Source organism: Schistocerca nitens, chromosome 1 (genome assembly GCF_023898315.1).
Source record: "Schistocerca nitens isolate TAMUIC-IGC-003100 chromosome 1, iqSchNite1.1, whole genome shotgun sequence".
NCBI classification, from domain to species: Eukaryota; Metazoa; Arthropoda; class Insecta; order Orthoptera; family Acrididae; genus Schistocerca; species Schistocerca nitens.
In genome coordinates, this window is record NC_064614.1 from 964,543,147 (window position 1) to 964,569,187 (window position 26,041).

Here is a 26,041-nt window from a genome sequence, read left to right on the forward strand (position 1 = left end):
ATTTTTTGTGCAGTAGTCATGCACCAACAGGGATGAATGTGTGGCTGCATTATTGTGATGAAAGAGCCATGAATTGTCGACCCACATTTCAGGCCGTTTCCTTCTCATGTTTTCTCACAAGCATCGAACATGTCCCAATAGTACCATCGATTAACAGTTTGTCCCTGTAGCATGAATTCACGATGAACTAATCCTTCAAAGTCAAAGAAAACTACTGACATGGCTTTCACATTTGACCTGATCTGACGAGCTTTTTTGGACTTGGAGAAACTTTCCGACCCATTGTGAAGGTTGAATCTTGGTCTCAACATCATAACTGTAGTTTCAAGTCTCATCACCAGTTATGTTTCTCTTAAGGAGCATCTCGTGCTCATATGTACGATCCAAAAGCTCTTCATAGATTGCGAGGCAAAGATCCTTCTGGTCTTGACTCATGAAACGTTAGATGAAATTGGCGGCAACTCGATGCATTTTACATGCTGTGTCAGGATTTCATGGCATGATCCAACTGAAATGTTACATCCTCCTCTGAGACAGTCTGTCTTCAATTAGCACGCAAAATTTTGTTGATATTCCTGACATGATGTTCATCGGTAGACGTCCTGAACGAGGGTCATCTATAACTTCCATCCAGTCATTTTTAAATCATATAAACCATTCATAACACCAAGTATGGCTTAAGCACACATCAACATAGGCATCCTGCATCATTTGGGGTCTGTCTGTAAAGATTTTCCTGAGTTTCATGCAATATTTAAAGCAGATGCTTTGCTCCTCTAACTATGTAATCTCGAAATTCGTAAACTGTTCTAACATAACATTATACTCAATACAGCACTGAATAATAAATAACAGACATACAATAATGAAATTTCCGGCAGTTACACATTAAACACAGGCATCTGAATGGACGCCAACAGCATTTAGCTATAACACACCACTGGTGCGAAATTACCAATGTTCTGGAATGTTTCGAACAGACCTCATAGTGTCTTCCCATTGTTGTATGGACACCTTAAGTTAAAGTGGTTCAAAGGGAATTTCAATCAAACTCATATTTCCAGGTACTATAACAGCTAGCTTGAAAAGAGAGAGACATCAATCATCAAATGGAAACTTGACTAACCTTCATTAAAAGTGATAGCTCATTGACAACTGACATAGGTGTTTTTCCACTGAAGTCTGAAGCACTGTATTCACTTCTGGTTGATTCTGTTGCTGATTTTGTCTTTGTTTTTGTTTCAGTATACACCCCTGCTTTCGTCATGTTTTCTGATAAGAATGCACTATATATGCCTGATATTGATGGTGCCCATTCCTGAGCAACTCTTCCTCCTAACTTCTTCAGCATTGCTGAAATGATATTACACTAATAGAATTCTCATTGTAATCTTCAAAGAGTAGTGAAAGTGCAAAGAGTGACAGTTAATGAAATTCCTTTGTATCTTAGTTAATAAAGTAAAAGTAATAAATATTACTTGCACAGCACCATTTTATTTATACAGTGTTTGTTGCTTTGCTTTTATTACATACCTTAATGTAACCATTTACATTAAATCAATGATGCTATCTCTGTGCCTGGAAATAAAACTGTTACAATATTATACACCAGACTTCTCATTTACCAATATGCTGATTTATACACATTGTTTTATCTTGTATGAAGGTCCTTGATGTATGTTTTATTGACAACGGATTATTCTGTTGCACACTGTTCCTTAATATTTCTGTAACAGAAGCCTTAAGAATTTTTTAATGTATGTCCTACAAATTTCTATTCTGCAACACGCCAAAATATAGATGATCTGAAATATAAATAGCCAGAAAGAAAGGAGACTTATAAATACAGAAAACTGCAACCAGTCACTTTTTTGAAATCCTTTTTTATTCCAAAACAGTTGTCAAACTATTTCACACTCATATTCAGGTGATAAACAGGAGGTTACATGACTATTTCAGGTTGAGAATCCATTGTGACACTCGGAAAAAGCTGAGAATGGTGACAAATTATTTGAAAATGGTGATTTAAAAGGTAACAAACTGTTTCAGTAAACTCACATGGCGCAAATGAATTCTTTTCACTTTTTAAAATGTCCTACAGCAAATGCTGGTTAAGACCATAATTAATTTCTCTGTTACAATACTGGTTTGGAATGGCAATCTTTTTTCCTTAATACAAATTTATTAATATATGCAGGTACATTGGTAATTTGGTACTCGTAATTAAGCACTGTTAATCACAATTCACAAACACAATCTACACAACATTGTACAACAAATGACATTCTACACTTCAGTACTAGAAAAAGACCAACAAAATTGTTGTTGTTGTGGTCTTCAGTCCTGAGACTGGTTTGATGCAGCTCTCCATGCTAATCTATCCTGTGCAAGCTCCTTCATCTCCCAGTACGTACTGGAACCTACATCCTTCTGAATCTGCTTAGTGTACTCATCTCTTGGTCTCCCTCTACGATTTTTACCCTCCACACTGACCTCCAATGCTAAATTTGTGATCCCTTGATGCCTCAGGACATGTCCTACCAACCGATCCCTTCTTCTGGTCAAGTTGTGCCACAAACTTCTCTTCTCCCCAATCCTATTCAATACTTCCTCATTAGTTATGTGATCTACCCACCTAATCTTCAGCACTCTTCTGTAGCACCACATTTCGAAAGCTTCTATTCTCTTCTTGTCCAAACTATTCATCGTCCATGTTTCACTTCCATACATGGCTACACTCCATACAAATACTTTCAGAAATGACTTCCTGACACTTAAATCAATACTCGATATTAACAAATTTCTCTTCTTCAGAAACGCTTTCCTTGCCATTGCCAGTCTACATTTTATATCCTCTCTACTTCGACCATCATCAGTTATTTTGCTCCCCAAATTGCAAAACTCCTTTACTACTTTAAGTGTCTCATTTCCTAATCTAATTCCCTCAGCATCACCCGACTTAATTAGACTACATTCCATTATCCTCGTTTTGCTTTTGTTGATGTTCGTCTTGTATCCTCCTTTCAACACACCGTCCATTCCGTTCAACTGCTCTACCAGGTCCTTTGCTGTCTCTGACAGAATTACAATGTCATCGGCGAACCTCAAAGTTTTTATTTCTTCTCCCTGGATTTTAATACCTACTCCAAATTTTTCTTTTGTTTCCTTTACTGCTTGCTCAATATACAGATTGAATAACATCGGGGAGAGGCTACAACCCTGTCTCATTCCCTTCCCAACCACTGCTTCCCTTTCATGCCCCTCGACTCTTACAACTGCCATCTGGTTTCTGTACAAATTTTAAATAGCCTTTCGCTCCCTGTATTTTACCCCTGCCACCTTCAGAATTTGAAAGAGAGTATTCCAGTTAACATTGTCAAAAGCTTTCTCTAAGTCTACAAATGCTAGAAACGTAGGTTTGCCGTTTCTTAATCTTCCTTCTAAGATAAGTCGTAAGGTTAGTATTGCCTCACGTGTTCCAACATTTCTACGGAATCCAAACTGATCTTCCACGAGGTCCGCTTCTACCAGTTTTTCCATTCGTCTGTAAAGAATTCGCGTTAATATTTTGCAGCTGTGACTTATTAAACTGATAGTTCAGTAATTTTCACATCTGTCAACACCTGCTTTCTTTGGGATTGGAATTATTATATTCTTCTTGAAGTCTCAGGGTATTTCGCCTGTCTCATACATCTTGCTCACCAGATGGTAAGTTTTGTCATGACTGGCTCTCCCAAGGCCATCAGTAGTTCTAATGGAATGTTGTCTACTCCCGGGGCCTTGTTTCGACTCAGGTCTTTCAGTGCTCTGTCAAACCCTTCACGCAGTATCTTATCTCCCATTTCGTCTTCATCTACATCCTCTTCCATTTGCATAATATAGTCCTCAAGTACTTCGCCCTTGTATAAACCCTCTATATACTCCTTCCACCTTTCTGCTTTCCCTTCTTTGCTTAGAACTGGGTTGCCATCTGAGCTCTTGATATTCATACAAGTGGTTCTCTTCTCTCCAAAGGTCTCTTTAATTTTCCTGTAGGCAGTATCTATCTTACCCCTAGTGAGACAAGCCTCTACATCTTTACATTTGTCCTCCAGCCATCCCTGCTTAGCCATTTTGCACTTCCTGTCGATCTCATTTTTGAGACGTTTGTATTCCTTTTTGCCTGCTTCATTTACTGCATTTTTATATTTTCTCCTTTCATCAATTAAATTCAATATTTCTTCTGTTACCCAAGGATTTCTATTAGCCCTCGTCTTTTTACCTACTTGATCCTCTGCTGCCTTCACTACTTCATCCCTCAGAGCTACCCATTCTTCTTCTACTGTATTTCTTTCCCCCATTCCTGTCAATTGTTCCCTTGTGCTCTCCCTGAAACTCTCTACAACCTCTCATTCTTTCAGTTTATCCAGGTCCCATATCCTTAAATTCCCACCTTTTTGCAGTTTCTTCAGTTTCAATCTGCAGATCATAACCAATAGATTGTGGTCAGAGTCCACATCTGCCCCTGGAAATGTCTTACAATTTAAAACCCGGTTCCTAAATCTCTGTCTTACCATTATATAATCTATCTGATACCTTTTAGTATCTCCAGGATTCTTCCAGGTATACAACCTTCTTTTATGATTCTTGAACCATGTGTTAGCTATGATTAAGTTATGCTCTGTGCAAAGTTCTACAAGGCGGCTTCCTCTTTCATTTCTTCCCCCCAATCCATATTCACCTACTATGTTTCCTTCTCTCCCTTTTCCTAGTGACGAATTCCAGTCACCCATGACTATTAAATTTTCGTCTCCCTTCACTACCTGAATAATTTCTTTTATCTTGTCATACATTTCATCAATTTCTTCATCATCTGCAGAGCTAGTTGGCATATAAACTTGTACTTCTGTAGTAGGCATGGGCTTTGTGTCTATCTTGGCCACAATAATGCGTTCACTATGCTGTTTGTAGTAACTCACGCTCCTATTTTTTTATTCATTATTAAAGCTACCCCTGCATTACCCCTATTTGATTTTGTATTTATAACCCTGTAATCACCTGACCAAAAGTCTTGTTCCTCCTGCCACCGAACTTCACTAATTCCCACTATATCTAACTTTAACCTATCCATTTCCTTTAAATTTTCTAACCTACCTGCCCGATTAAGGGATCTGACATTCCACACTCCGATCCGTAGAACGCCAGTTTTCTTTCTACTGATAACGACGTCCTCTTGAGCAGTCCCCACCCGGAGATCCGAATGGGGGACTATTTTACATCCGGAATATTTTACCCAAGAGGATGCCATCATCATTTAATCATACAGTAAAGCTGCATGTCCTCGGGAAAAATTACGGCTGTAGTTTCCCCTTGCTTTCAGCTGTTCGCAGTACCAGCACAGCAAGGCCGTTTTGGTTAATATTACAAGGCCAGATCAGTCAATCATCCAGACTGTTGCACCTGCAACTACTGAAAAGGCTGCTGCCCCTCTTCAGGAACCACATGTTTGCCTGGCCTCTCAACAGATACCCCTCCGTTGTGGTTGCACCTACGGTACGGCCATCTGTATAGCTGAGGCACGCAAGCCTCCCCACCAATGGCAAGGTCCATGGTTCATGGAGGTGGGTAATCATCCATGTACTTAAATAAATCCCTGACATCTTTCTCTTTTTCTCGGTTCACTGGATTGCATGCTACTGTTGGTACTCTCATGTTTTTCAATATTCCATTACTGTACTTCTATTCCTAAAGTCAGAATGATGTATGTGGACCTATGTGTGTTAGTGAGCCTAGAAATGAACCATTTGCTTTGTATTTCAGAACAGAATTCAGTTCTCTTGGCAATAGGTTTCATGAAGACATATTTGCCAAGACCTTCTTTCCATTGCTTTATTACGCTTCTGTCCATAACAACAATAAAGGGTGATGAACTACTTATGCACATCATTACTGCTCATAAGTAAGACAAAAGTTTATTCACGCTGCCCAAAAGAAAGCCTTCGAATTCGGAAAAGATGAGTAATCTCCACAAGAAGCACTTATGCTATCCATGAAAAAAAGACAGTCTTCAAGTTCTTATCCTTACCACCACGTGTTTCTAGAACATTATGTATGAATGAAAGAACTGTGTTGGGGTCCTTTTTAGCTTGCATTTCTGTGCAATATATATATCAAGAATCATCTTTGTGCAGTTGGATGTTGAAAGCAAGTAACCATAATAGATATTTGTAAAACTGACTGGTCACATTTAGTTTTGGTACAGGCAGGTCCTGCAAATAATAAAACTTAATCACAAGATGTGTACAGTCATGCCAGGTTTTAAGAATATAGCCTTTCTTAAGTCTAAGGTAAGTTTCAGCATACTATTTTTTTTTTTTCTGAAGCTACGCAAAATTCACAGATATTTGTTTTGTATTTTCTGAAGGTGTAGTCAAAGTTTAGCTTGAAATGCTTAAAGTACGTTACATAAATCGTTTTAAGCTTGTCATCTATTGCGCAAAGAATCTCTTTGAGAAAAGATCAAACAATGATTTAACATTGAGAGTTGAATATCTTGAATATGATTTGTGTTCACAGTGACGACTTTGTCAACTCATAATTGTGAGTGAGTGCTATCTTAGCATCTCTCAAATGTCAACCATGATTTTTTGAGGGTGACTGTCATGTGTGCCCCAAATCTCTTGAAGTAAATAATAACCTAACTTTTGTTGTTGAACAGCTTGTACTTGTTTGACAGATATTGCTCTCTCCTGATCAAATTTTCAGGTTGTCCTTCATGAATGATTCAACTGAAAACTAAAATTTCTGGTTTAGTTTCTCATATAAGGTTATTTTCCAGTGTTTCTAAATTTATACTGATCAATTCTATTCATTTCACTTTGTTACAAATTTTCATACCCATATACTGTGAAGTTTCAGCTGAAGTTTTAAACGGAGGTTGGGCAGCATAAAATTATTTTGATTTCTGATGTAATCATGTTGAAAATAGTTTGCCATAAATAAATCAGGCTTACTATGTCAAAGATAATCAGCTCATAGATGTATAGTGAGGGAACACTCAATATACTTAAGATTTTTTTATAATCAGCAACACAATTTTCTTCACCCTTTATTGCGCATATTTATAATGATGGTTTCCTGAAGTTTTAATATTTGATACAATCACTTGAGAAATCCACAGAGAAATTGGAAATCACTGATTTCAATGTCCACATCAATTCAGCATTGGTGGAATACACTGGTTACTTAACATTTGTATTGTTGGCGCACATACCAAATTTGAAGGTTGTGCCTAATCTAGAAGTTCTAAATGTAACTGATGTGGCCTACATTTAATTTCAAAGTTACACACGTTTTGTTGCAGGTGACTGGTTAAAAACTGCCTGCCGACCTTTTGTCTCAAAATTGATAGAGCAAGAACACACACTGCAAAATAGTTGATTTTCAATGCTTCTTTCACCGGTGTTTGCTACAAAGAACTTCTTTGAAACGAGCACCAATTGTGCAGCACATGCAGGATGCTGGGAAAGTTTTGTGATAATTGATATACAGGGTGGTCAGAAAATGTGTGAAATGCTTGTAGGGATGTTACAGGGCAGGTTGTACTGAGACATGAATGTTAAGAAAGAAATTCCATATGTTGCTCCGTTTTCGAGTTATTTAGCATTGAAGTTAGCCAATCGGGGCGTCATGTGCTCACATTCAAGCAGCCTGCCAGGGGCGGTGTTGCCCAACGAGTGCTTTGACTCGTTAGCTGAAACTTGAATTTACGCGCACGATGCCCCAATTGGCTAACTTCAATGCTAAATAACTCGAAAACGGAGCAATGTATTGAATTTCTTGCTTATCATTTATGTCTCAGTACAACCTGCCCTGTAACATCCCTACAAGCATTTCACACATTTTCTGACCACCCTGTATATCATGAAAAATGAGCGAAATGCAACCAACTGGTAATCACAATGGACGCTGCTAGATGGATACTACTGTTAATTACAAAGCCACCCATACTGTCACAAGATAGCCTTCAGCATTAAGCTCTGAAATAGTCATGTAATCTCCTGTGCAGCATCCAAATATGAGCCTGAAGATGTTCAAAAACCAGTTTATAGAATAAAAAAGTATTTCAAAACAGAGACTGGCTGCCGTTTTTTGCATTTACACTGTATAAATGATCACGGGTTCTTAAAATCCATAATGGATCAGTTTAATCACAAAGGCAAAAATCTCTCTCTCTCTCTCTCTCTCTCTCTCTCTCTCTCTCACACACACACACACACACACACACACACACACACTCACCTTAGTTTCCTTGCAGTTACAAGTCAAGAAAAATATGTGTACTGTTTTCAGTACATTTCTTATTAACATATCAAATTATCAGAAGAGTAAAGTGGTTTAAACAATACAGTCTGCACACTTGTAAAAACATTACATGATCAGTTATGTCATTTGATAAATTTTTGGAAATAGTTTTGAAATAAGACCAACATTTCTCATACTGACTTTGGAGGGGGGGGGGGGCAAGAGATTTAAAATTACTGATTGAATTGTATTTGGATGAAAGAAAGGGTGGGGATGTGAGGTGGGGGTAGCCTTTTCAGTAGTTGCAGGGGCTACTCACTGCCTGGATGTCTGACTGATATGGAATTGTAACATCAACCAACACGCCCTTGCTGTGCTGGTGCTGTGAACAGCTGAAACCAAGGGGAAACTATAGCAATAATTTTTCCACAGGGCATGCAAGCTCTACTGTGTGGTTAAATGATGATGGCATCCTCTTGGATAAAATATTTCAGAGGTAAAATAGTCCTCCACTTGGATCCCAGGGTGAAGACTATTCAGGAGGACGATGTCATCAGGAGAAACAAAACTAGATGTTCTGTGGGTCAGAGTGGGGAATGTTAGATCCTTTTATTGGGCAGGTCAATTAGAAAATTTAAAAAGGGAAATGGATAGGATGAAGTTTGATATAGCGGCAATAAGTGAAGTTCGGTTGTAGGAGGAACAGGACTTCTGGTCAAATGAATACATGGTTATAATACAAGATCATAAAGGGTTAATAATAAGAAAATAAGAATGCGGGTAAGCTACTATGAACAGCATAATGAATGCATACTAACCAAGAAAGAAACAAAGCCCACAACCCCCAAATGCATAATGAGATAAAAGAAATTATTCAGATAGTTAAGGGAGACGAAAATTTAATTGTGATGGAGGACTGGAATTCAATGATAGGGAAAGGGAGAGAGGGAAAATAGTAGGTGAATATGGAATGGGGAAAAGGAATGAAAGAGGAAGCCGCCTGATAGAATTTTTTTCGTAGCATAATATAATCAACACCGATACTTTGTTTAAGAATCATGAAAGAAGTTGGTATACATGGAAGAGACATGGAGACACCAGAAGGTTTCAGATTTATTATATAATGGTAACACGGAGATTTCAGAAGCTGGTTTTAAATTGTAAGACATTTCCAGGGACAGATGTGGACCCTGACCCCAATTTATTGGTTATGAATTGTACCTTAAAACTGAAGAAATTGCAGAAAGATAGGAAATTAAGGAGAGGGGATCTGGATGAGCTGAAAGGACCGAAGGGTCAAGTGTTTCAGAGGGAGCGTTAGGCAAAAAATGACTAGAACAGGTGAAAGGAATAAAGCAGAAGACCAGTGGGCAGCTATGTGAGATGAGATAGTGAAGGTAGCAGAAGATCAAATAGGTAAAAAGATAAGGCCTAGATAACACAAGAGATGTTAGATTTTATTGTCAAAAGGAAAAAATATAAAAATACAGCAAATGAAGGAGACAAAAGGAAATACAAATGTATAAAAAATGAGACTGATATGAAATGCAAAAAAGCTAAGCAGGCATGCAAGAAGACAAATGTAAGGATTTAGAAGCATGTATCACTAGGAGAAAGATAGATTCTGCCTATAGAAAAATTAAAGAAGCCTTTGGCAAACAGAGAAGCAGTTGTATGAATATAAAGAGCTCAGATGGAAAACAAGCCCAAAACAAAGAAGGGAAAACTGAAAGATGGAAGGAGTATATATGGTGGCTTTGCAAGGGAAATAAATTTGAAGGTAATATTAAAGAAACAAAAGAGCACATAGATGAACATGAGATGGGAAATAGGATTTTGCGAGAATAATTTGATAGACCAGTGAAAGACCTCAATCGAAACAGAGCCCTGTAGGTAGACAACATTCCGTCAGAATTACTAATAGTCTCGGGAGAGCCAGCCATGACAAAACTCTTTCACCTGGTGTGCAAGATGTATGACATAGGTGGAATACCCTCAGACTTCAAGAATAATATAAGAATTCCAATTGCAAACAAAGCGGGTACTGATGTGTGAATATTACAGAACCATCAGTTTAACTCATGGTTGCGAAATACTAACACAAATTCTTCACAGAAGAATGGAAAATTTTCTCTTAGAAGATAGGTTAAGGAAAGGCAAAACCTAAGTGTATGTCATTTTTTGTAGACTTAGAGAGGGCTTTAGACAATGTTGACCAGAAGTTTGTTCTTGAAATTCTGAAAATAAAAAAGGCAAAATACAGGGAGCAATAGGCTATTTACAACATGTACAGAAACCAGATGGTACTCATAAAAAACAAGTGGTGTGAAAGGGAAGCAGTGGTTGAGAAGGGAGTGGGACAGCGTTGTAGTAGTCACTGATGTTATTCAATTTGAACATTGAACAAGCAGTAAAGAGAACCAAAGAAAAATTTGGGGTAGGAATTAAAGAAAAGGAAGAAATAAAGACTACGAGGTTTTCTAGTTACATTGTAATTCTGTCAGAGACAGCAAAAGACTTGAAAAAGCTGCTGAACAGATGGACAGTTTCTTGAAAGGAGGATATAATATGAACATCAACAAAAGCAAAATGAGGAAAATGGAATGTAGTCTAGTTAAATCAGGCAATGTTGATGAAATTAGATTAGGAAATGAGACACTCAAAGTAGTAGATGAGTTGTTATTTGGGCAGCAAAATAACTGATGGCCAAAGCAGAGAGAGTATAAAATGTAGACTAGTAGTGGCAATAAAAGCATTTCTGAAGAAGAAAATTTGTTACACTGAATATAGATTTAAGTGTTAGGAAATATTTTCTGAAAGTATTTGTATGGAGTGTAGTTATCTATAGGAGTGAAACACGAATGATAAACAGTTTAGACAAGAAGAGAACAGAAGCTTTTGAAATGTGCTGCTACTGGAGAATGCTGATGATGAAGTGGGTAGACATGTAACTAATGTGGAGGCACTAAATGGAATTGGAGAGAAACAAAATTTGTGGGGCAATCTGATGAGAAGAAGGGGTCAGTTGGTAGGACACATTTTGAAACATCAAGAGCTTTCCTATTTAGTATCGGAAAGAAGTGTGTGGAGTAAAAATTGTATAAGGAGACTAAGAGATGAATACATAAGCAGGATGCAGTAGTTATTTGGAGATGAAGAGCCTTGGACATAATAGAGTAGTGTGGAGAGCTGCATCAAACCAGTCTTTGGACTGAAGACCACAGCAGCAGCAGCAACAACAAAAACAACCACAGCAAAATGTATTCAGTTCAAAAGAAATAGTAATTATTCAGACACCTGTTGTGAGGACAAGGAGAAAAATATTGAAAATGGGGTGGGGCTGTGGGGGGCATCAGAGGTACTTTACTTTTAAATCTTTGGTGTTTTTCAATTTCCTGTGTGATGTCCACTGATAACCTGCTAAAGACATCTGCACAGAATATAAGTTTCACAACTACAAGACGTTTTTATTTCATTTGTCTAACTTTAATTCTTTGCTACTAGTTTCAGTATTACACCCCATTCTTAAGCAAATGCATCTGCATTCAGCTGAAACATATGGCTGGAACCCTGCATCATCACTGCAGTGATACTGTAATGTTACATTCATTTAACTGATGATCTGCCAGACACAGAATGGATGAGATTTGATTTCAGAGTCCCTGCTTGATATGGAACCACAAGTATGAGGAAAATGAGTCATATACTTAACGAGTCGACTACCACACCTGCATTGTATGTACACAGTATGTGTGGTTGATCATATCATTTGTAACATTAAAAATTTCCAGTGGAGTGAAACTGCAACAATCCTTGAAAAATCCCACGCACATGTTTGTGCACACGAACAATCTGGTGCATAATTTTGAGGAATATGTTGTAATCTTATTCTTCTGGAAATTTTTAATACAACATAACCTAATCTGCTTTCCATTCAGGAAATTATGTTTATGAAAACTGTAATGGGAAATCAAAATATGCAAATGACTAATGTAAACAAATTATCTTCAAAGCATCTGAAGTGACTGATTTGTGACAGCATTACCTTGAAGATCTTCATATGGAAAAGCTGTTGGAGGCATGGTTGAAGGTGGTTGAAAATCAACGAGTGAACCTAAAAGAAAAATAAAAGACGGCAAAACTGAAAGTTACAGATTTGATGTCACATCACTGCACATAAAGCTACAAAAATCACTGCAACTAACCAGAAAGCCGGCCGCTTGTGGCCGAGCGGTTCTGGCACTACAGTCTGGAACCGCGTGACCGCTACGGTCGCAGGTTCGAATCCTGCCTTGGGCATGGATGTGTGTGTTGTCCTTAGCTTATTTAGGTTTAAGTAGTTCTAAGTTCTAGGGGACTTATGACCTCAGCAGTTGAGTCCCATAGTGCTCAGAGCCATTTGAACCATTTGAACTAACCAGAAACTGGATAGTTAAAACTGCATCAAAGAAGTTTACAAATGGCATCATCACAGAGGATAAAGCAATGAAATGTCTTCTCGGAGCACATATTCAGCTTGAAAAGGATATAAAATTCTTATTAACTCACAGTATACTTAATCATTTTAGGGAAGTGCAAGAAAGATTACCCAACAAAGGAATAACGTACTTTCTCCCAGCCTTGGGCCACTGAAACAGTGTTCAGCCTAAAATACATCACATATTCATTCACTCACACAGTGTTCTATAAATACAATCATGAGGGCAACATTTCGGGAGTGTGGAATGAGTAAAATCATATAGTCCTCAGCATCAGGAGCCACTGCATGGGACTCTCGTAAAATATATTAGTAACCAATGAAAGCTAGTATTAATCAGTCCACATTGGTAATTGCGGGAATTGCTTCTAGATTATTTCATGATTATACACTGTAGCAGAAAAGCAGCTGCTTTGGGGAAAAAGAGGCCACTGCTTTTCCTTTGGGACCATTCTGTTCCTGTGTTTATCTAATGTTTAAATCTGAAGATAAATGTAACTTTACACATAATATTGGCAGCTGTTTATAAACAGGGAAAATAAATGAAAAATATTTTGTGTGTTAACAAAAGAACTACACATATTCCAAAATTTGTACCAGTAGCTAATAAGATATTATAAAATTAATAGACAGAATTGCTGGCCAGTATTTATGTTCAAAAGGTCAAATTTCAGTACTGCCGACTAACATGTATAACAGTACATTTACTATCTTAGCTTTCAGAACTAATAGTTTCTTTGTCAATGAATAGAGAATGATATGTTAGGGATGGTTAAAAAGAAAGGGCAGGTCACACAAACCTCACACAAACCTAAGGACGAGAAGGACCCACCCGTTGTGAGAGCAAAAGGAGAAAGGTGAAAAAAGGAGTGTGGGCATCAGAGAGAGTTTAGTTTTAAATAATTGGAAATGTTCAATTTCATGACCAACATCTGCCAGCTACTGCTAAAGACATCTGCATCTGAATACAGAGCTCCTTTTAGAACCCCCAACATTAATGTATAGTCTAGGCTGCTCCAGCTAGAGTCCTTCCCACAGCAGCCAGGTACCTATAGGCACATGAGGGCATGGGTGGACAAACGCTGACATGTGGGCAGTCAGGCAGCCTGGCGACAGCATATGGGATCGTACTGCAAGAGCCTGCTGGCAAGGGTTAGCATGGGGCTTGCACATACACAGAACGCACCCTGGCGGGCAGTCTGTAACAGCTGCGCTTGCTCATGTGTGTACTAACAGGCACAGGCACAGGCATAGGTACCCATAGGCACATGAGGGCATGGGTGGACAAACACTGACATGTGGACAGTCAGGCAGCCTGACGACAGCATATGGGATCGTACTGCAAGAGCCTGCTGGCAAGGGTTAGCATGGGGCTTGCACATGCACAGAACGCACCCTGGTGGGCAGTCCGTAACAGCTGCGCTTGCTCATGTGTGTACTAACAGGCACCCCTGCCCAATGATGTCTTGCTGGAACAGCCTGGTGCAGTCTATACAGAAAGTACATTTACTTTTGGTATTCTGGTAGAAAATTTCACTTCTAAATTCACTTGTATTATTAACCACAAATACTTGGTGCAGTCTTAAATACAATTGTTACATGTGAGACATTGTACATACTGAAACACAGCTTCCAATGGCAACACTTCACTTGATCGCATGGAACATTTGCTCTAAGTAAATATGTAAACAACACTTTATTTACCAAAAGAAACAACACAGAACTAAATGCATTTTGGGTGGCATCAAAAACAAATTAATTTTTGTGTTTTCAACTGAATATAGCTGTATATGATTTTCCAATAAATGAGCCTATGATTTGCCTTTTTTCTAAAAATGTTACTGAAAATCTTAAATGCCTAGAGAGGGAGGGAGGGAGGGAGAGAAAGTAAATATCACCAGTTTTTGCTATATAGTTAAGTAAATCATATAACATAAACAAAATACAACAACATAGTTACTCAGTTTTTAATGATGAAAAAATTGTATTTCAGAAGAAAGGACAGCCATCCACAACAGAACAGATACTGGCCTAATCATCCTCCCTGAAGACAAAGCCTCCACCACTGTCATGATGAATCACAATAACTACCTGACAAGTCTTCCGCCATCTTTCTGACTTCTGTGAGAGAAAGAGAGAGCTAGAAAATTCAAAGTTATATTGTTGTTTATTAAAGGATTATGAACAGACAGACTGAAGAGAGTGGCAAGACTATCAAAAGAATAAAGTCTTTGATGACTGATTGATGATTATGTATTTAAAGGGACTAAACTACTGGGTCATCTGTCCCTCCATTTCATGAGAGAAACATGTAAACAGTGAAAAAAATGGGGACTTGGCTGCTCCAGCTATATAAGCAAGCAAAAGAGTTTAAAGACGAGTGTGACAGGGGGAGGCTCCTCCCCTATCCCTCCACAACCACCCCAAACACTGAAAGTGGTGAAGTATTATAGTTTCATGTAAAATCCACTTTCCCTCAGGAAATACAGCACTTTGGTAGTGGCTGTCTCATCATCCACAAGCATCTGACGTAGTGAGATAGGCAAGCTGAGAACGTGCCACATATCGGCCAACAGGGCGCACTCAACAAGAACGTGCTGTCGTCAGAAGACTACTGCAGCTGCAGTTGAGAGGATCCTCTTGATGCACAAGGAACTTGTAGGCAGGTCTCGTGTGGCCAATGCTTAGTCAGTACAACACAATGGCATCTTTGCAAGAGGTCTGGAAAGATGTATACCACACCTTAGTGTTCTGCGTAATCCTTCTCAATTTGTTTTGGGTCATAGTAGCCTGCCATTCTAATTCCCAGAGCCTCAAAATATTGCATTGAAGTTGTAAGTCTGGACCCAGTATTCTGATGCCAAGTTGATCTCCTGTAGTGGAGAGATGGTCAGCGGCTTCATTTCCTGGAAAGCCTGCATGACTGCATAATTAGCCATAAGCTGCTGTTGTCCAACCCACAGTGGTGCAATACCAGTTTCTGCCAGGAGGCTGTCAACAGTGCTCATGCAAATGGCTGGCCCCCATTGCCAACCGCGTGCCAGTATGGACAGTTGCCCCAAGCAAGATAAAATCACAACTATGCAGTCAGCACCCCACAAGAAGATACTAAGAAAACGAAGATCATTTAGCTTCTTCAAGCACATTGCCTTGAGTCAGCAGATGTGTGCCCAGCCAAATAAAACACCTAAGAATCGAAAAGTTTCAATGACTTCAAGTAACTGGTCACCAAGCTAACTTTTTGTGTGTGGGTGCACCACTGGAGTCAGCAAAAATGCACAATTCTTGCTTTTGTAGGAGAAAACTGATAGCCATGATTCAAAGCCCAGTCTTGTACTCTTCAGACAGCCCCCTGAAGTTGGCACTCAACGGTGAGCACTGACGCAGAGGCACAGTAAAGGTTAAGATCATCCACATACAGTGATGAAGAAACTGTGGGGTCCACTGCATTTACAATGCAACTGATGGCAATAGCGAATAGCATTACACCCAGATCCGACCCATGAGGTACTCAAGTTTCCTGTGTATATTCGTTGCTGAGAGTCAAACCTATCCAGATCCAAAAAAAGTCAGAGATAGGAAATTCTCGATAAAATTGGTAAACTGCCACGGGAACCCACTCATGCAATGTAGACAGGACATGATGTCACCAGGTGGTATCAAATGCCTTACGTAGATCAAAGAAAATAGCAATCAGATGTTGACAATGCGAGAAAGCATTGTGCACTGCAGATTCCAGATGAACCAGGTGAACTTTGCTTGACATGAAAGCCTAAAAGCCACTTTGGAATTGTGATATGTACCCTTCGGCTTCAAGGCACCATCAAAGATGGCAACTGACCATATGTGTGCTCCCTGCTGCCATTGGATAAGCAGCTGCCAGCAGCAAGTCGTATACTCTTAGCTCACTTATTTGTTACATAGTTTAATTCTTAATTTCTTTGCGTGTTTTTGGTACTTCCATTGTTTAATTCATAAATTTCAGGCGTATTATAGTATTTGAGAGTTGTAGCATCGCGGCTTAGTACCTGAATAGTGTAAAGTAACGTAGTCTCCTTCCGCCGCCAAGCAGTGTGTCAGCAGTGCGCAAGTAGCAGCATTACTGCATTTACTAGGCAATCTTGTATTTTAATAACCGTTTAAATTTTGTGTCGAATTGTTTGTGCTCTCTGTAGATTAGTTCAGACGTTCTTTGCACAACAGTTTTTAGCATGGATAGGGACTGCAACTGCTGTGTTCGGATGCAGGCTGAGTTGGCATCCCTTCGTTCCCAGCTTCAGGCAGTGTTGGCTTCGGTCACACAGCTTGAGGCTGTTGCCAATGGGCATCACTGTGGGGGTCCGGATGGGGGTTTGTCGGGGACGGCCAGCTCGTCCCACGCATGCCCCAATCGGACTACGACCGAAGCTGCCCCCGGGATACTGCCCACATTGAGGCTGATCCCTCACCTGTGGTTGAGTGGGAGGTCGTCTTGAGGTGTGGCAGGGGGCGAAAGACATTCCGGAGGGCTGAACGGAAGGCCTCTCCAGTTTGTCTGACAAACCGGTTTCAGGCTCTGTCTCAGGCTGATACTGATCTTCGGCCAGACATGGCTGCTTGTCCTGTTCCAGAGGTTGCTCCTCAGTCTGCAAGATCCGGGTGGTCGCAGAGGGTGGACTTACTGGTAGTTGGGAGCTCCAACGTCAGGCGCGTAATGGGGCCCCTTAGGGATATGGCAGCAAGAGAGGGGAAGAAAACCAATGTGCACTCCATGTGCATACTGGGGGGAGTCACTCCAGATGTGGAAAGGGTCCTTCCGGATGCCATGAAGGTTACAGGGTGCACCCATCTGCAGGTGGTCGCTCATGTCGGCACCAATGATGTGTGTCGCTATGGATCGGAGGAAATCCTCTCTGGCTTCCGGCGGCTGTCTAATTTGGTGAAGACTGCCAGTCTCGCTTGCGGGATGAAAGCAGAGCTCACCATCTGCAGCATCATCAACAGGACTGACTGCGGACCTTTGGTACAGAGCCGAGTGGAGGATCTGAATCAGAGGCTGAGACGGTTCTGCAACTGTGTGGGCTGCAGATTCCTCGACTTGCGCCATAGGGTGGTGGGGTTTCGGGTTCTGCTGGACAGGTCAGGAGTCCACTACATGCAGCAAGCAGCTACACGGGTAGCAGGGCTTGTGTGGCGTGGACTGGGCAGTTTTTTAGGTTAGATGGCCTCGGGCAAGTACAGAAAGGGCAACAGCCTCAAAGGATGCGGGGAAAAGTCAGGACATGCGGGGACCAAGCAGCAATCGGTATTGTAATTGTAAACTGTCGAAGCTGCATTGGTAAAGTATCGGAACTTCGAGCGCTGATAGAAAGCACCAAAGCTGAAATCGTTATAGGTACAGAAAGCTGGCTGAAGCCAGAGATAAATTCTGCCGAAATTTTTACAAAGGCACAGACGGTGTTTAGAAAGGATAGACTGCATGCAACCGGTGGTGGCATGTTTGTTGCTGTTAGTAATAGTTTATCCTGTAGTGAAGTAGAAGTGGATAGTTCCTGTGAATTATTATGGGTGGAGGTTACACTCAACAACCGAGCTAGGTTAATAGTTGGCTCCTTTTACCGACCTCCCGACTCAGCAGCATTAGTGGCAGAACAACTGAGAGGAAATTTGGAATACATTTCACATAAATTTTCTCAGCATGTTATAGTCTTAGGTGGAGATTTCAATTTACTAGATATAGACTGGGACACTCAGATGTTTAGGACGGGTGGTAGGGACAGAGCATCGAGTGACATTATACTAAAATTACCTCGAGCAATTAAACAGAGAACCGACTCGTGGAGATAACATCTTGGACCTACTGATAACAAACAAACCCGAACTTTTCGATTCTGTAAGTGCAGAACAGGGAATCAGTGATCATAAGGCCGTTGCAGCATCCCTGAATATGGAAGTTAATAGGAATATAAAAAGAGGGAGGAAGGTTTATCTGTTTAGCAAGAGTAATAGAAGGCAGATTTCAGACTACCTAACAGATCAAAATGAAAATTTCTGTTCCAACACTGACAATGTTGAATATTTATGGAAAAAGTTCAAGGCAATCGTAAAATGCGTTTTACACAGGTACGTGCCGAGTAAAACTGTGAGGGACGGGAAAAACCCACCGTGGTTCAACAACAAAGTTAGGAAACTACTGCGAAAGCAAAGAGAGCTACACTCCAAGTTTAAACGCAGCCAAAACCTCTCAAACAAACAGAAGCTAAACGATGTCAAAGTTAGCATAAGGAGGGCTATGTGTGAAGCGTTCAGTGAATTTGAAAGTAAAATTCTATGTACTGACTTGACAGAAAATCCTAGGAAGTTCTGGTCTTACGTTAAATCAGTAAGTGGCTCGAAACAGCATATCCAGACACTCCGGGATGATGATGGCATTGAAACAGAGGATGACACGCGTAAAGCTGAAATACTAAACACCTTTTTTCAAAGCTGTTTCACAGAGGAAAACCACACTGCAGTTCCTTCTCTAAATCCTCGCACAAATGAAAAAATGGTTGACATCGAAATAAGTGTCCAAGGAATAGAAAAGCAACTGGAATCACTCAACAGAGGAAAGTCCACTGGACCAGATGGGATATCAATTCGATTCTACACAGAGTACGTGAAAGAACTTGCCCCCCTTCCAACAGCCGTGTACCGCAAGTCTCTAGAGGAACGGAAGGTTCCAAATGATTGGAAAAGAGCACAAGTAGTCCCAGTCTTCAAGAAGGGTCGTCGAGCAGATGCGCAAAACTATAGATCTATATCTCTGACATCGATCTGTTGTAGAATTTTAGAACATTTTTTTTTTTTTTGCTTGCGTATCATGTCGTTTTTGGAAACCTAGAATCTACTCTGTAGGAATCAACATGGATTCCGAAAACAGCGATCGTGTGAGACCCAACTCGTTTTATTTGTTCATGAGACCCAGAAATTATTAGATACAGGCTCCCAGGTAGATGCTATTTTCCTCGACTTCCGGAAGGCATTCGATACAGTTCCGCAATGTTGCCTGATAAACAAAGTAAGAGCCTACGGAATATCAGACCAGCTGTGTGGCTGGATTGAAGAGTTTTTAGCAAACAGAACACAGCATGTTGTTATCAATGGAGAGACGTCTACAGACATTAAAGTAACCTCTGGCGTGCCACAAAGTTTCCCTTTCTGCTTATCCTTCTGAGACTTCGATTTCTGTAAGATTTCCCCATTTTGTCTTCTGAGAGTGAAGAGGACCTTACTTTTCTTTGGCCCACAGCCTGTGCCTCCTGGTCCTTGTCCTGAAAAGGGGGGGGGGGGGGGGGGGGCACCTTGTCAGGTGTCCATACCCCTGATGGTACCCGAGGGTGACTAGGCATCCCTGGATGCACCGATGGTGTGAGAACCACCGGTGCTACAGGGGTTGGGGGCGTGCGAACTGACGTTCCCTCCCCAGGTATGAGGCAGGCCCTGGAATACGACCAGGGCCAGGAGGTGACGTGTAAGACCCTGACATCGAGAGAGGTGTGGACTGTATCAACAGTCACAGACTTTAAGGCAACATTAGTCAGATGAAGTCTTTCAAACTTTCCCTTCTGGATGTGGTGAACAAAATGGACTCCATGCTGTGCCAGATTAGTATGCAGCTCTTCATCAGTTTGTAGCATTAGGTCCCAATGTCAGATTAATGCCTCCAATTCTACTGAGTTAGTTCTGAGGAGAAATGGTGACTGGTACATCTCTTACCTTGACACAGGCCTGAAGTGCCCATGATTGGGCACCTAGCACATTAGCTGTTGCCCAGAGTCACAATACCTCAAAGTTGATAGGCACCTACTTCTTGGCTGACATGGAGACATTACAGTTCAGGCATCAGCAGTGCTATACCTGTGTTATCAGGGAGCTACCACAGAGAGGGTGCATGAGAACCCCACCACAACAGACTGGCTACCGCACAGGAGTTAAGGTGCAGAGGTAGATCCACTTGATGGGTAGGTGCAAAAGATAACAGCACACAGCGGAAAGTTAATGCACCACAGTAAGGCATCCTTCATCAAACAACCCACACTTCTGTAAAGTTTGGAAAGTGGAGGTCACACCCAAAATGGGGACAAGAATTTGAAATGCCGAAGAAGATAAAGGAAAAAGATGAAGGAAAAAGTGTTAAGAAGTGAAAAGTTCAGAAATAAAAAGCATAGTCAAAATACCAAGCTAAAAACATGACCAAATAAAAAGACTTTTCAGGACCAAAAGACACACGCACACACATTCACAAAAACAAGCACACCTCACACACACATGACCACTATGTCCATCCACTCTGACTAAACTGTAACTGTCATATTGAATGAAAGCAACAATTTTCTGCTGGCAGCCTGAAGTTCTCTCCGTAAACCAGTTCAGCCATGGATGTACCTATGTCTGATTTGTGGGTAGTTCAGAGACCTAGCAGCACCACTGGCAACGCTAAAGTCCAACTGTCCTTATGGCACATCAATGCTGTCTTTAATGTTCTGTGCCACCCCTCAAACACGTCATTGCTCGCTGGGTGATAAGCAGTGGTGCGGTAATGGTGGAATCCACAGAGCTTGGAAAATTGTTGGAATAAAGTGGATTCAAACTGCCGTCCTTGATTGGTTGTCATGTATAGTGGACATCCAAAATGAGAGATCCAAGAAGCCAAAAATACTCGAGTTACCATCTCTGCTGAAATGTCAAATACTGGAGAAGCCTCTGCCCATCTTGTATATCAGTCCACTGATGTCAACAAATACCTGTAGCCTTCTGAAGGTGGTAGAGGGGCCACAATGTCCAAATGAATGTGGGAGAACCTCTTTGTTACTGGGGGAAAATCTCCAACTGCTTTATGTACATGCCGTCCAATCTTGTTCCTTTGGTACAGCACGCATGATGTTACCCAATCGCGGCAATCCTTCCTTATACTCAGCCAGACAGAACGTTCCATGAGTAGTTTGATAGCTGCTCTGCTATGCGGGTGACCAAGTTCGTGTATGCTGTTGAAAACCTCTTTCTGTAGTTGCCTTGGGATGAAAGGCCTGGGTTTGTTCATAGCTATGTTTCACTGTATCTTCACATTCGCGCCCACCGGCTGGATTAATTTTCCTACATGCTATAAGTACTGTTTGAGTTATGCGTCATTAGCTTGTGCTACAGCTAATTTATCATAGTCTGTGGTTTGTGAAATAATCAAGACCCACAATAGGGAATCAGCGACTAAGTTTTCGACTCCCTTGATATGCTTGATATCTGTAGTAAATTGACTGATTTATTCTGAGTGGTGAAATTGACATGGAGAACAGTTATCCTGCGACTTACTGAATGCAAAGATTATTGGTTTATGGTCGGTGTATACAGTAAATACTCTTGCCTCTACATATGGGCGAAAATACCGAATAGCTTCATATATCGCTAATAGTTCTCTGTCGCATGCACTCCATTTCCTTTATGGGTCTGAAAGTTTTTGTGGGAAAAAAACCAAAGGTTGCCATTTGTCGTTTACTTTCTGGTGCAGTGCTGCTCCCAACGCTTCTTGGCTGGCATCGACTACTATTGACAGAGGTGCTTTTGGTACCAGATGAGTAACGAGTACTGCTTTTTGTAAGTTGGCCTTTTCTTGAAATGCTCTCTCCATGTCCATGTTCCATTGCAATGGTCATCTGCCATTTGCATTTTTACCTGCGAGAGCGTCTGTCAAGTGTGCTTGTAGTAGTGCAGCACACGGCAAATGCTGTCTACAGAAATTTACCGCACTTAAAAATTTTCTGAGTTGATGGTAAGTCTCGGGGCGGTTCATGTTGTCGATTACTGCAACCTTGTCCTCTTGTGGGTGTACACCCTCTGCCAAAACTTCACATCGTAGAAACACCACTTGCTGTTTTCACAGCTTGCATTTTGCTTTTTTGACTACTATTCCAAACTGGTTTATGCAGGCGAACACTGCTGACAGTTGCTTCTCATGTGCTTCTGCCATAGTTGATGAGACTAATATGTCATCAAAATACGCGAAGCTTCCTTTCAACCTGTGCAACACTTCATCAATAAATCTTTGCCATGTTTGAGCTGCGTTCTTTAACCCAAAAGGCATTCAGACATATTCGAATAAACTGAAAGGTGTTGTAACTGCTGTTTTCGGTATGTCTTCTTCTGCGACTGGTATCTGTTGATAAGCTTTCTTACAATCAATAATGCTAAAGATCGTTGCCCCAGCTAATTGATTTGTGAAATCATGAATATTAGGCACTGGGTAACAATCTGGTGTAGTATGTGTGTTTAACTTCCTGTAATCGCCACATGGTCTCCATGACCCATCTTATTTTCTTTACCAAATGTATGGGTGACGCCCATGGGCTGTCTAATCTACGTATGACACCTGATGTCAGTAATGCCTTGAATTCTGCTTTTGCTGCCACGAACCAATTGGGTGCTAACCTGCGCTGTCCTTGATGTATTGGCTGACCGAGCGTGGTGTAAATGTGGTGTACAGTTTTGTGAGTTACTGCGGATTTTTCTACAACTTAGTTATCATTTACAGCATGTGACACTGTGCCACAGTTATGCTTGCCAGTGCAGTAAGTGTCATGTTCCGTGATGCCATCTACTGTCTCTTGATTTTGTTTAATCTGTGCATTAGCAAGATCTATGGTAATGTGCATGTCAGAAAGAAAGTCTGCACTCAATGTTGCCTCTGACACCTCTGCTAGAATGAAGGTCCACTGACTGCTTTGTGAGAAACCTAAAGCGATTTCGATTTCACGTGTGGCATGAGCAACAATGGGCGACTTATTTGCTGTAGTTAATTGCATCAATGGAGTGCTATCTCTTCCTTGATAGTCAGTAAAGGGGAGCACATTCACATCGGATCCCGAGTCTATTACGCAGCAACGATTCGACTTGACATCTCTGACATAAAGCCGTTTGGAGGTGGTAAGAAAATTATTGACGTTACTCACTCTTCCGTAGTTTGCGTCTATCTCACCTCGTTGTTGCAGGTGCTCTTCTGTGCTACCGTGACCTGCTGCACCTACTGCTGCTCGCCGCTCATGTTTGGGTACGCAAATGGCAGCGAACACTTTGTTGCTCTATCCACAAAGCGTTGATGGTACCAACATACCCGTCCTTGTTGAATTTCACTGTTGGCCTTAATGGTTTCATTCTGTGCAATTGTGAGACCTGTTGCTGCAATAATGTCATCTGTTGTGTTAATTCTTGTATTTGTTTGTTGATGTCCTTATGCGAGTCTTCTGTATTGTTGCTATCACTTCTGACGCTTCTTTTCCATTAAAGATTGTCATGCAAGCCATCTGTGCCAAGAGGTTCTGCATGTTGTCTTTTTCACGAGTACTAGTGCAGTTTTTACTGTGCTTGATAATTGATCTAGCCAGATGTGTCTCAGCGTCACATCTGTTAATTCTTCTGCATTGACAATACCATGCAAATGCTTCCAAAATTCCAATGGTGTCCTGTCACCTAAGGCTTCTTCTTTAAGCACCTGCCATATGCTTTGATTTAACGGTTAACGCATTCTGGTGAGTAATACCTTTTTCAACGCCGCGTACGGTCGTTCTGCTGGAGGTCGGATTATTACATCTTCTCCTGCGGTTGCTGCTTTAGCATCCAGCGCATTCACCATTATCGCGAACTTCATCTGCTCATCATGGATCTTGCTTTGGGCAAACGTGAGCTCAATCATTGCAAACCATAGCTGCAGTTTGTCAAGTAGGAACTGCGGTGTTCGAATTTTTATGTGCTGCATGTTTTCCGTCGGGCTGTTGGTTTGTACGGCCGCAAACGTGTTTTGACGTTGGAGTAATAGGCATCTTTAATCCTTCAAGTCATTCATGTATCTGTCTTTGAAGGCTCACGAGCTGCATCTCTTCATTCCTCCATGAACTTTCTGAAGTCGCTGAATTCTCTTGTTTGTACATCGTAATTTTCTTTATCTTCAGTGTTTGTGGTCACCACTAAAGCCACTGAGGCTAATTAGTAATTATTTTTCAGAGAGAGTAATGCGTTCAAGAATATAACTTTATTTTTGCATGTTGTTGAACACAGGAACAATACCAAAGCCAAGATATATAAAAAGTGATGGCATAGCTCTAGAACAAAACCAAAGAATAAACACATTGTAAATAACATTCTCCACTGTGCGATTTCGTTGTGTCACCAGGCGGTTCCTACATCTTCAATTATTTGCTGGGTGTATTCCAATCTCTGTCTTCCACAATTTTTACCCTCTGTAGCTCCCTCTGTTACCATGGAAGTTATTCCACGATTTTTTAACAAATGTCCTACCGTCTTCTCCCTTCTTCTTGTCACTGTTTTCCATATATCCCTTTCCTTGCTGATTATCCAGAGAACCTCCTCATTCCTTACCTCATCAGTCTAAGTACTTTTCAACATTCTTCTGAAACACAATATCTCCAATGCTCCAATTTGCTTCTTTTCTGGTTTTCCCACAGTCCAAGTTTTACTACCATACAATTTGTACTCCAATCATACATTTTCAGAAATTTCTTCCTCAAATTAAAACCTATGTTTGATACTAGAAGATTTCTCTTTTCCAACAATGCCCTTTTTGCCAGTGCTAATCTGCACCTAGCTCTGATCATTGTGGATTACTTTGCTACCTAGACAGCAGAATTCCTTAACTTCATCTACTTCGTGATCACCAATCCTGATGCAAAGTTTCTCACTGTTCTCATTTCTGCTACTTGTCATTACATTCATCTTTCTTTGATTTATTCCTGATCCTTATACTGATAGACTGTTCTTTCCACTCAGCAGATTCTGCAATTCTTCTTCACTTTCGTTCAGGATAGCAATGTCATCAGCGAATCTCATCATTGATATCCTTACACCATGAATTTTAATTCCACTTTTGAACCTTTCTTTTATTTCCTTCATTGCTTCTTCAGTGTATAGATTGAAAAGTAGACAAAAGACTACATTCCAGTCTTATACCCTTTTTAAACTAAGCACATCGTTCTTTGTCTCTCACTCTTATCATTCCTTCTTGGTTGTTACACATATTGTGTATTACTCATCTTTCCCTGTAGCTTACCCCTATTTTCCTAGAATTTTGAACATCTTGCAACATTCTGCATTGTTGAACGCTTTCTCCAAGTCAAGAAATCCTATGCATGTGTCCTGATTTTTCTTTACTCTTGCTTCCATTATCCACCATAATATCAGAATTGCCTCTCTGGCGCCTTACCTAAAACCAAACTGATCGTCATCCAGCACATCCTAAATTTTCTTTTCCGTTCTTCT

At 40.6% G+C, this 26,041-nt stretch overlaps 1 protein-coding gene across 1 annotated transcript in view; it reads right to left on the reverse strand.

The window, feature by feature from the left end:
- Nucleotides 1-26,041, reverse strand: part of LOC126194933 (maternal effect protein staufen-like) — a 201,056-nt gene that overhangs the window by 103,966 nt on the left and 71,049 nt on the right. Inside the window, exons 3-4 of the mRNA XM_049933319.1 lie at nt 12,329-12,397; nt 1,127-1,353 (exon numbers count right to left, since the gene is read on the reverse strand). Of these exons, the coding sequence (XP_049789276.1) occupies nt 1,127-1,353; nt 12,329-12,397 (296 nt within the window). The remainder of the gene's footprint in view (nt 1-1,126; nt 1,354-12,328; nt 12,398-26,041) is intronic.